General features: G+C 29.0%; 1 protein-coding gene across 2 annotated transcripts; it reads left to right on the top strand.

Annotated features, from left to right (window-relative positions):
- Nucleotides 1-4,210: 4,210 nt before the first annotated feature.
- LOC145028763 (transcription factor E2FC-like) lies at nt 4,211-10,343 on the top strand. Of its 2 annotated transcripts, none has more exons than XM_078977506.1 (12): nt 4,211-4,575; nt 5,299-5,449; nt 5,560-5,607; nt 6,098-6,183; nt 6,747-6,835; nt 6,917-6,971; nt 7,810-7,913; nt 8,594-8,642; nt 8,754-8,819; nt 9,080-9,156; nt 9,308-9,455; nt 10,010-10,343. In XM_078977506.1, exons 1-12 carry the CDS (start codon nt 4,444-4,446, stop codon nt 10,082-10,084), a joined length of 1,080 nt encoding a protein of 359 aa, XP_078833632.1. In that variant the 5' UTR covers nt 4,211-4,443; the 3' UTR covers nt 10,085-10,343. The 2 variants fall into 2 exon arrangements, with proteins under 2 accessions (XP_078833632.1, XP_078833631.1); XM_078977505.1 differs by having other exon boundaries at nt 6,914-6,971.
- Nucleotides 10,344-12,607: the final 2,264 nt, after the last annotated feature.

Raw genomic sequence — 12,607 nt, 5'->3', positions numbered from 1 at the left:
ACCTTTCTTGTGACATCAACGATTCTAAGTAATTCTTCAGTAACTTCAATTTGAAAAACTTCTATCTAGAGATAATACAACTATTTGAAAATATTAATTGCATCCTTTATATTATTAGGCAAAATCATGTACAACACTTTTACTTTAAAAAAAAAATCATTTGAATCTACGATCATATACAATGTTTTTAGGAAAACTAGTTGAAAATATTACACAATCAACTGAGGTATCCACAACAATACAAAAGTAATGAAACTTAAAATACTCTTCGTGTGATTGTATTTCTTGTTCATGATTAATTTCATCAAATTGTTTTTTTTTTCTTTTTCTAATAACACGACGCATTAATGTAAGTTTAGGCTCAACGTCCATATCAAATGCAATAACTTTAGTGATATTTATACTACCCTTCATTTCTAAAATTAATAGAAATAGTCATTATATTTTATAATTGGTGCTTAATAGTGGCATCATGACAAATAAAAACTAAAACTTCATGCAAAATAATTATTCCAAGTAAAAACTCAAAACTCTCATTAGCACTGCCTAAACTTTTGGTTTCACTTTTTGATTTTGGATCATCATTATTAGTAGATCTAGTTAATTCTAGAGAGCGAATTGTATTGGAGCTTGAACTTTAATAACTTTGACATTTTAATCCTACTTTTTCAACTATTGGATAATACAATTAAAATTGGAACATTATCTATAACATTTTCCATCCTTTAGAACTAGAATATAATGTATATATGTGTTGCACAACACACACACACACAATAAAAAACCTTTAACCCAAGAAACTGTCATATAACTAAGAGTAAGGTTAATACTATGCCAAGCACATGACACATATAAACCTCTAGGATTGATTTCAAGTAGTCACTTTTTGAACCCCTTGACAACATACAACATGGTTGTATATGGATAAACATAACAAATATCAGTTTACCGTGTCATCATCATTTACGCATGCAACAATGCTAATCGTCATATATTTATATGATAACCTATGTTATTATTCAATACACATAATTTTCTGGCCATAGCATTAATCAACCCATAATAGGTTATATACTATATTACTATTTTGAATTTTGGTCTCAGACTTCGTTGCATCAATACCCATATGCAAATGGAAAGTGAAATTGTATTTAAAATGTGCTGACATATACTCCAAAACGAAATTAACATTCGCCCACACCCCTGTGTTACACAGAATTACTATAATAGTACCATTTTGTGGATTCATTATCCATTCAATTATATAGGAAAATAAAGATGATAAAATAGATGAAGAGAAGTAGTTGAAATGAAGTTATCTATTAATATGGGATGATATATGTAAAAATCAACCTAATATGCAACTGATAGGAATTTTTTGAATTTAACAAACGATAATGTTTCTTAAAAGTACCAAACGTCCAAACCACGATATGTTTCTTTAAAAGTACTAAATGATAGACTTATGAAGTACAACCCATAATATTACAAAACACATTAATGAATTTAAAAAGAAGACATGGAAGAGTCTATTTTGTCGTCGGATATGTCTACACACTACAAGAAATTCGAGTATTAGCGGTGACGGAGTCGCCGCTAACAAGACCGGTCTGAAAAATTAAATATTTTTAAAAGCCCAGGACGAATAAGAAGAAAAAGACCATTATCTTTATTATAAATTTTAATTTTTAAATAAAAATATATAATGGAAAAAAATTGGGCCCTGCTACCCACTTTGCCCCCCTCCCCTCAAAGTCCCCCATGGCCGGTAAAGGTCAAATATGTCGCCGCTAAAAGGTCGTTGCTGTTGGTTCATCGCTAATGTTCTACTAGTCGCCGCTAAAAGTGAGTCGCCGCTAAAAGCGCGTCGCTGCTAATATTATCTGTCGCCACTAAAGGTGTCGGCACTATTTATATGTATTTTGATACATACAAATACACATATACATACAAAAACACATACACATACATAATTCACATACAAAGTACACATATACATATAAATGATCATAGAAAACACATATACATACATAAAATACACTCAATATACACATATACATACAAATGCAAATACCAATACATATCCACATCTACAAACACAAAATACACATACAAATACACATCTAAAATATCAAATTTATCAAATTTTCATCATGAACAGTGGTGGTGGCGGTAAACTCCGGCGAGAACGATGGGGGATCTCAAAATTCCGACAACCAACACAAATTTAGTAGGGAGAAGAGAAAAGGAAAAGAAAATGGGAAAAATATGGAGAGGAAGAGGGGTGAAATATCGAAGAATTCGGTGAAATCCAGATGAGATCGACGGTGGTGAGCAGAGAGAAGAGAGGAGAAACAGAAGATCAGGGAAGAAAGTGAAGACGAAGCTGATTTTATTGTCGACGCTCTTTAGCGGCGACACATCGAAGGGAAAACAATCCGGGGTTTCCTACGTCGTTGGATCATCGCTTAAATCGACAGATGAGGTTGAAATGATGCGGATCGTTAGAACAGGCAATAGCGGCGATGCCTTTAGCGGCAACGGATAGCCTTTAGCGGCGATAAACCGGAGGAAAAACAACGCGGAGTTTTCTACGTCCTCCTAGTCGTTGGATCATCACCTAAATCGACGGTTATGGTTGAAATGACGCGGATCATCAACATAAGCCTTTAGCGGCGACAAACACTTTTAGCGGCGACAAAAAACGCGTTTGTTTGATGTTGCCGCTAAAAGTGTCCGTCGCTTCTAAAAGTGTCGCTGCTATTACCTATTATTCTTATAGTGACATAGTTGCGTTAGAAACGAGTTGTCTAACAACATGAGCAAATATTGTGATATTAAGCATGTGGTCGGATATATAAGGGTATACCATACAAATGACTTGCAAAACAATATGGACAAATTAATGAGATCAACATCTTATTTTTGCAACATTGGAAAATTTTCCAATACCTTCTCATAGTCCTCATGAGATCAGGGTTGAAATAAGGAAAACGATGATATATATGCATGGTATACGACTCAACACCACATGTATGAAGTTGATTGAGTCCCATTGAAGTCGTTGAAACACTAGAAGAAGACGCAAGTATACTGAAATTAGATTTCCAAGCTTTATGAAATATATGAACTACTTTTAAACAATTATTGATTGATAATTAGAGTATTGTGTGGCTATCTCGTAGAATCATAATGGCCCTTTAGTACATTTTATATCACCTCCTACCTTAATAACAACCATGGCTTGCAAACAGATAACGAATTTCCTATACGACATCATTCCTAACGATTGTATTGTAAAGAAGAAAATATACATAAATGATTTAAAAGCTTCCCTCACAAATGACTTAAATGTAGACAAAACTATAAAATTTGTTCCTGTGGTATTTAAAAAAAAACTTTGGATAGATCCAAAAAATATTTTGTAGGTTAAAATGGAGAGAGAGAAGTTACGGGTGGGGGTACATTAATATCTTTTTTTATTTTTTTATTTTTATTTTTAAATTGTCAATGTATTGATATAGATTTAAGAAATACGAAAAAGAAAATAAAAAAGACATAACCAAAATCACATAAATGTTTTGATTTTGGACATTCCATTTAAGAAACTTTTTGGATTCTATGTATAGTTTTTTGAATACCACATAAACCAATATTATAATTATCTTAAATGTATTGCGAAGCTTTATCTACTTTGCTTCCGGGAGCATGCATTTGTGGTTTCTATGTTACTTTGTTAAAATCTGAAACAAATTGGTTCTATAACGATATACCACCATTTATTATGATCATTTTAATGAATAATTCTTTCATAAAAAAAATAAAAAAATGATAACTATTTGTTTATATAACCAAGTTGATCTTAACAATTTATTTAACATATTTTCATCGACTTTTTACTAATTTACGTAACAAAATAAATTACGTACAAACTTATGCAAACATAAATTGATAAATCTCAACAATAAACTAAAATATAACTATAAAGATTAATAGAAATCAAAGCTATTATATAACTTAACACTATATCATTTGAAAATTATACAAATTATCGAAAAAAGATAACAAAAAAGTTACAAAATTATATATAATTTAACAAAAACATGTAAATTTATTCTTATCCTTATCCAATTTAAAAAAAAAAAAAAATCAAAACATGAATCATGATTACACACCATCTAATTGGGCCAGGCCTAACTTTGGAGAAAAAAACAGAAGCAGAAGAGAAGAAGTGGAGCGTAGCGTTGGTGGGTTTTCTTCTTCTACGCATTCGAACTCCAAAGTCCCGCCTGCCTTAAACCTTCCCGCTGTTTCATCAACACATCACCACCACGTCCACCCTATTTGTTTCTACTCCTGTCCTTTTTCTATATTATATTTCAACGCCAACAGACAACAGGAATCAAACACCAGTCAGCTCCGGCGGTGGTGGTGGTGGTGGCGATGTCAATGTCGGTTGCTGCCGGTGCTGATGACGTCAACTTGTCAGTTCAAAACCCTCTATCCAGAATACAACAAATTTCTTTTTGCAATCCTCCTATTGCTACTCAAAATTTGCCCATGTTCTTGATTTCAGTAAGTTAATTCATTGTCCCTCACTTTCTCCCCTTTATTCGCTTACTAATTTGAAGTTTTTTCGTTGCTTTGTCTGATTTGGAGGATTAAAAATTGCTGTTTATTTCGTAGAATCTAAGTTTTACACATTGAATGTTTTTCGGATTGCTTATTTGACCAATGAGTTAACTTGTTTACAGTTTTGTCGCTTTGATATTTATTTGGTTTTCATGTTTTCAACATAATGTTCGGATTAAAAGTACTTTTAGTTGCGTTCATTGTGGAAAGATGCCGCTTTGATATATGTTTGACTTTTAAGGTCAAAGCGTGAGTCCTCATATGAACATTCATTCCTCTTGAAGTGTCTATCTCTCATTGAAGAACCTAATAAAGCTACAAAACTAATCTAAGAAGTAAACTTATTAGGATTAGGGTTTTATTTTGTTGTTGGGTTTAACCCCATTGGTCATTTAGGATGTGTTTGTTACACTATACATGACAAAATAGATAGTCTTGTAATAAGTTTTCTTGTGTTTTGGGTGGGACAAAATTGTAATTTTGTCTCACCCAAAAAGGTGGGATATGAACTTGCTCCTTGTTAGTTTTAGTAAATTATTTACACAATCATAATATTCAATATCATTAATGTCATCATCATCATCATCATCATGAAATATCAACTACATCAAGAAGTCAAATCCATATGGTAATTTCAATTTTTTTTTTTTCTATTTTATAAAACAGCCAAAACAAACCATCAAAAGTGAAGCAATTAATACAAATACAATTCCTGAAGAAGTAGATTGTCCTTCATTTGGATCATTGCCTTGTGGTGTTGTCAAGAGAAACAAGAAATTAAAAGCTTTTAAGCCTGGAAATCAAGAACCAAATGCTGGTAATACAAATACATCTTTTTTTTTTTTTTTTTTTTTTTTTTTCATTTGTAAATGTTGTTTTTTTTGTAATTTTATTGTGAAAGTCGATTAAACTCTCTTTTTATTACAGACTCTGGAGAAAATCTAGTTGCTGCTTGTCGTTATGATAGTTCTCTTGGTAAGCTTACTCAAATCAGTATTTTAATTGGAATTCAAGATTCCATTCCATGATGTGTTTTGTTGTTAATTGGACAAAATTTATTTCCACCCGAATCCTTCTAGTTCCATCATTCATGGAATTCACAATATAAAGTTTGGAAGGACTTCAATTCCATTCCTTCTCTTATTTGTTAAAAGACCAAAATACCCCTAGATATGTCAATAAAAATATAATCTTTCAGAATTGGAATTCAAGATTCCGTTATATGACATGTTTGGTTTCCAAATGGACAAAATTCAGTTACATCAGAATCACCATCCCTTATGGAGTTTTCATTCCTTCCATTTTTGTTAAAAGACCAAAATACCCCTGTATGTAAAGATTCTAGAAATTAATTATCCACAAAACTGAATTTCATTCATATTCTGCAAACCAAACATCCTTAAATATGCATGCTATGATTTCCAATTTTTTTTTTTAATGAAAAAGTTTATTAAATTGTTAACAGGACTCCTCACAAAGAAGTTTGTTAATTTGATACATGCTGACAAGGATGGAATTCTTGATCTAAACAAAGCTGCAGTTATATTAGAAGTATTATCTGATATACATTGTCCTTCATAAATGTTTTCATCATTTTATTGATTTTCTGTTGTGATTAAACATTTAAGCCATTGTCCTTTTATTGATTTATTTAGCCACTGAACTATTATTATCATAATTATCATAGATAAGTAATAGTTTAGTGGCTCAATCAATAAAAAAGTGAAAGTATTTTGTGATTTTTTATTTATTTATTAATTATTACCATTTCTCAAACCAGGAAAAATGTCTTTTTAAACAATCAGATAAAGTATAATGATTTAATCACACTACAAATTTCAGTTAAATTGCTAAATCGATAAAATGACAAATGTACAAGTGTTTTTTGATATTTGCAAAAAAAAAAAAAAAAACATTTCAAAAAATTGCATCATTTGGTCCTAAAATGAAACTTTATAGCATATTTAATATAAAAACCACTTTGTTGCATAAAAATTGACAAAAGGTGAAACATTATTGCATAAATGTTCACTTAATCATTGGTGTATATATATATATATATATATATATATATATATATATATATATATATATATATATTACTTATTTGGTAGGTCCAAAAGAGGAGAATTTATGATATTACAAATGTTCTTGAAGGGATAGGATTAGTAGAAAAGGCTTCAAAGAATCACATACGTTGGAAGTAAGTTTATTCTTTTTATATATTATAAATTTTGTGCATATATTTTCATTTTCTAACACATGTACTTATTATTATTAGCAGGAAAAGTAAGACGTTGTCACCACAAAATTTGGATAAACATGTTAAAAGATTAAAGGTATGTATAAAATAATTCATCTTTTTGTAACAGGTGTGCGTATTTATTATTTTTATAAGGTTTGTGCACTATGAAAGAAAAAAAAAAAAGAAATGAAAGGCTTTATGCAAAATTTAAAGATTTGTTTGATTGGATAGAATGGAATAACTCTACTCTATATATTGTTTAATTATAATTTATGATTTTTTTTATTTATGAAAATAAATAAGGAAACATAATAATAGCTCATTAAAACCCATAATAATAGTTTAACATTGGAAAATAAAATTGTAATTTAATTACAAAAGGTGGAAAAAAGAATCATATTTTACAAACTTGGAAATCTGCCAATATACTAAAGGTAACTGGGTGGAAAATGTTGTTGTCCAAATTTGAGGGGGGTGAAAGTGATATTTTACAAAGTAGAGGGGTAGAAAGTGCCATTGTACAAAGTAGGAGTGTAAAGTGCCAACATTTTGAAAGTGTAGAGACAAAACCTGCCAACATAGGAAAGTCTTGTGGCCAAAATTGGAAATAGAAAAGTCTTGTGGTCAAAATCTGAAATAAGAAACTCTTGTGGCAAAAGTGTGAAATACAAAAACTATACTATTCCTAAGCCAATCGGTTTTAATATGTATAATAATTGTGAAAATTTTATAAAAAGAATTTGTGTTGTTAAAAATTACATTAATGAAATGGGTTATATTGTAAATTGTAATCATTCATTCATTCCAATGTGTTTAAGGGATCAAAAGTAACAAATTCCTTTTAGAATTGTCCATTCCATTCCATCAGACAAAAGAAAAAGTTAATTTTGTGATTCCAATGGAATGAGTGATTCCATTCCTTTCTATGACAGGCTGAGCTTCAACATCTAAATGCTGAAGAATCAAGACTTGATGAGTGTATAAGGGAAACACAACAACGCCTCAACTCTATGGAATTTGATCATAATACTCGAAAGTATGTTGTTTTTTCACATATAATAACTCTTATGATACTATATATATATATATATATATATATATATATATATATATATATATATATATATATATATATATATAATTTGACTGATTTAACTATTTAATATCCTTGAAAGAATGAAAAAAATACAAAAGCACAATGTAATTTCACCATTTTATTGATTTAGCCACTTATACTTTATTGGGTTAATCTCATAAAAGATTTTATATTTTGTGTTTTTTTCCAGATTAAACCTCAGCTTTATTTTTTTTGCCTGAAAGAGACGTATTTTTTCATTTTTTCCGAAAAAGCCCTCAACTTTGTATTTTTTTTTCCAAAAAACCCCTCAACCTTCTAAATGCTTCCAAATAAACCCTCAACTTTTTAAGTTTTTCTCGAAAAAAACCCTCACATTTTACATTACTTTTGGAAAAAAAATGACTAAAAGGGCCAAATTGGAAAAATGAAAAAAATTCAAGGTCTTTTTCAGGCAAAAGATAATAGTTTAGTCACTATAGAAAATAGTTAAGTGGCTAAATAGATCTAATTGTGAAAGTACAAGTGCTTTTCTGTTTTTTCTTTTGTATTTACATTTTCATAATTTGTCCAATAAAATATTTAAAAAAAAGTTAATAACTCTGATATGATATCACTGACATTTTTCTTGATTCTTTTAGGCATCTTTACTTAAGAGGAGAAGATTTTAGGAATCTTCCATGTTTTGAGGTTTGACTGGTTTCAAAGATTTCATATTTTTTTTATTCCCATCATTTTTTTATATTAAATCCTGTTCTTTGATTATTTATTTATATTTATATTTATATTTATTTTTGACAGAATGAGACTTTAATAGCAGTAAGAGCACCACATGGTAGTTCTATTGAAGTTCCTGATCCTGATCAGGTGAGTATTGCAAATGAAACATGAATTTTTTTTTTTAATATTTTTTTATTGTTAAATGCAAGAAATAGCAATGTACTTTAATTAATTAATTAATTTATTATCCTATCATACTTTCTTTTACAAAATTTTACTTTAAATCAGTAGATTTTTCAAAGTAAAATGTCCTAATAAGAAATTACTACAATGTTATTACTTTCATTTATCTTTTTATTTTATCATAATGACTTTATTAAGATATAAAAAAAATGTTGAAAGTGCAGGATTATGGTTTCTCTCAAAAGCAATTTAAACTTATTATCAGAAGTCATACAGCTCCCATTGATCTGTATCTCATAAGGTACTTTCCTTTGCTTCTCATAAATGATACTATTTAAAACACATTAATTCATTATGTCCAGATTAAGTAAAAAAGAAATTTTAATATATAAAGATGAGTTTTATTTCCTATTATTTCTCGTGTTCATTGCAACATGTATGTTTTGTTTTAGTGAATCATTTAAAGAATCTACTCAAGAAGGTGGGAGCCACATCAACAAAAATAGTAGAGAGTTGCAAACGCATTTAGATTCAGTCAAAGTCAACTCGGTTGACTCCCCTTCATATGGAATTCAAAAGATAATCCCACCTCAAAATGATGTAAGTTTCTTATGATATGACATGACATGATAGAACAGAAAAGAATAAGTTAAACTGGGAATGAGATTGATGTCAGTGGGACAAAAGTTGTAAGTTTTTGTCTCACTTGAAAAAGGTGGGACAAGGACTTGCTATCATATCAATCTCTTGTCTGTATAAAAGACGTAAATGCCCTTCTCATCCTCATCAAAAATAGCCCTAGAAAGTTTGTCTAAGAGAAAACAAGTTGTACAAAATAGCCTTAGAAAAAGTTGGGACAAAAATTGTAATTTTTTTGTCCTACCTAGAAAGGTTGACAATGCAAATGACGAAAATGCCCTCCTCCTAATAAAAAAGAATAGCCCTACAAAGTTTGTCTAGGACAAAACAGGTTGTACTGTCTTTGATGTCAAATAGACAAAAATATGAATTTGTCCCTTAAAAAAAAGGTGGGATAAGGACATGTTCTCGATCGTTTGTATGTGCAAAAGACATAAATGCCCTTGGAATCCTCTTATAAAAAAAAGTTTTTTAAATATTTGTGATTCTGATACTATGTGGGTTGTTGGTTGCAGATTGAGGATGATTATTGGTTTGGGCCAAACCCGGAGGTGAGTGCTACCGATTTATGGGGTCCAAATCTACCATAACATATTAAAATCTTCATTATTATTTAACATTTTAGAACTAGTTTTATAGCAAGGTTTAATTGATTAAAAGAGAAAGGAAATATGGCAAGTAGATGATGATATTACATTAGTTGTTTTGGTAATAAGAGTTGTTTTTAAACATACTTAGAGCATTAAAAAAGGCTTTGGGTGTTTGGCAACCAAATGGTGTAACCTTGTATTATTGTTATGATGATATATGGTTAGATTAATAGTGAAAATTATTATTTAAAGTTTTCTAGAGTTGATGAATATTAATGTTTTCAAGTGACATTTTTTTTTAATTATGTTTGCAATGAGAATTTTCTTATTATTTATGCGACAGGAAATGTGAAACGAAAAAAAAAAAAATCCCCCCTCTTTATTTTATCTATTGATTTGTTTAATAATATAGAAGTTTGTTAAAATATTAATAAATATAACCTAAATAAATTATAATATATAACATACTTATATAGTAATAAACTTATTTAATTAATAAATGATATAATTAAAATGTAATAATAAGCAAGAAGATAAATTTATAGTTTATGTTGACATGGTTTCATATGGCATTTTGCAAGGTTTTTATGTTTTGAAAGGTTGGTACTGATGGAGAAGCTATAATACTAAACTTTGTTTTATAAATACATATATTGTTACATATTTAACATAAAGTATAAAAGTTAATTTACACAAAATATATTGTTGTAAAAATGTAATCAAGAAGTTTCCAATAACTACTATATTGCATAGGATATTAGAAAAGATTAATAACTACAAGATGGCCCTTATTTTGCAACACTTTTTTTATAATTTGAAACTATTTTTTTTAGAATGGCTAACAAGCACTAATCCTACTCTTATATCTATTCATGTGTTCACAACTAGATTTGAACCTTTAATCTATTGGGGAGGGGGCTTTTTGTACCACACCTACAAACATTTTAGTAAAATTTGCAAAAAAAAAAAAAAAAAAAAAAAAAGATTTGTGAAATTGTTTGGTAAAAGAACATTTTCTTTGTGATGTAAAAAGCAAATTCTTAGCTAAAGTCATTTATTAAGGAATTTTTCAAAATTTTAAATTTAAAAACTTAATATTAAATAAATATTCCTTTTGATATGATATCTGTTTAGCATGTGGTTTGAATGGAAAAAATCATGCTAAAAACTCACTATGTGTGTTTTTAGAGTGAAGATAATATTATATAAGACAGATTTAGTTTTAAAGGGTCAAAATATCTTCCGAAGTAAATAATATGTTATGTTACTCTCTAGTATTATATATATATATATATATATATATATATATATATATATATATATATATATATATATATATATATATATATATATATATATATATATATTGAGAATAGCATAATAGGTCTAGTTTTTGTTAGTTTCTTATTTTTTATTTAAAAAATAATTTGTTCAGAGAAGAACATGATTAACGGAAACAGTTAAGAAAACTTGGTTTTTTCTAATTAAGTACTATGTTTTTTTTTTATTATTAGAAATTTGTCTTATTTACGTTTTTGTTACATTCCCCATCTGTTATTATTTTCTTAAATATTTTGTAAACATTATTCATCTTCGCAACGCCTTATTTAAACAACTAGACGGAAAACAAAGTGTAAAATGGTTTAAATTTCGTATATTTTTCTAGGAAAACAAAAACTAAAATGGGTGAAATTGTTGTAAATTGTTACTTCTAGCATCCATGGTCTCTATTGTATAATACATATATGTAATGAAATGCTTATTTAATCCTAAGATCAAAATATAAATAAATATTTCTAAGATACAAGAACGTCTTTTGGATTGAAAAGGAAAGAAATTAGAAAACATCCACATATACATTTCAAGAGAGAGCATGACTTTAGGCTAAATAAAAAGTTTACTAAAAAATTTAACAGGTATATACAAATCCAAAGTCCAAAATAGAAATTGAAATAAGAAGTTCAAAAGAAAGGATTCATCTCTACAATTGGTTGGTGCCTAGAGTACATCCACCAATAAAATTGATTTCGCATGTATGTACTATTCAACTATAAAGTTAACACGCCCTTTTTGTTACCGGACTACACACAACAATCTCTAGCTCTATAAAGTTTTATAAGAAAAAGAAGACACTCCAAAATAAACAGAGAAAAGAAGTTGATTAAAGCCTCTAATTTTCAAATCTTGCAAAACCCACCATTTATTTATCTTCATTTACCCAGAGTACATCCCCATTTTCGATTTTTCATTTCAATCTCTTTAAAAAACCCAACCAGTGTGTAGCTTCATTTACCCAAATTGCTTCTATTTTTTCTAGCAAACTCGGACTGCGATATCGCTTCCATAATACACATGTTGTTGACAACAAGTACCCATGAAGCTGTTTCTTTTCAGATCATTATATTCATACCCACATATTTTTGAAGTGTTTGGATAGGCTTGACACATATAAATTATGCCATGGAGTGGGGAGAACTCTTCAATTTGTGTAGATCTGTTTACTTTTCATATAGTAGACAAAAC

Source organism: Lactuca saligna, chromosome 2 (assembly GCF_052625555.1).
Source record: "Lactuca saligna cultivar CGN05327 chromosome 2, ASM5262555v1, whole genome shotgun sequence".
NCBI lineage: Eukaryota > Viridiplantae > Streptophyta > Magnoliopsida > Asterales > Asteraceae > Lactuca > Lactuca saligna.
This window is presented reverse-complemented; position numbering and strand designations above follow the sequence as displayed.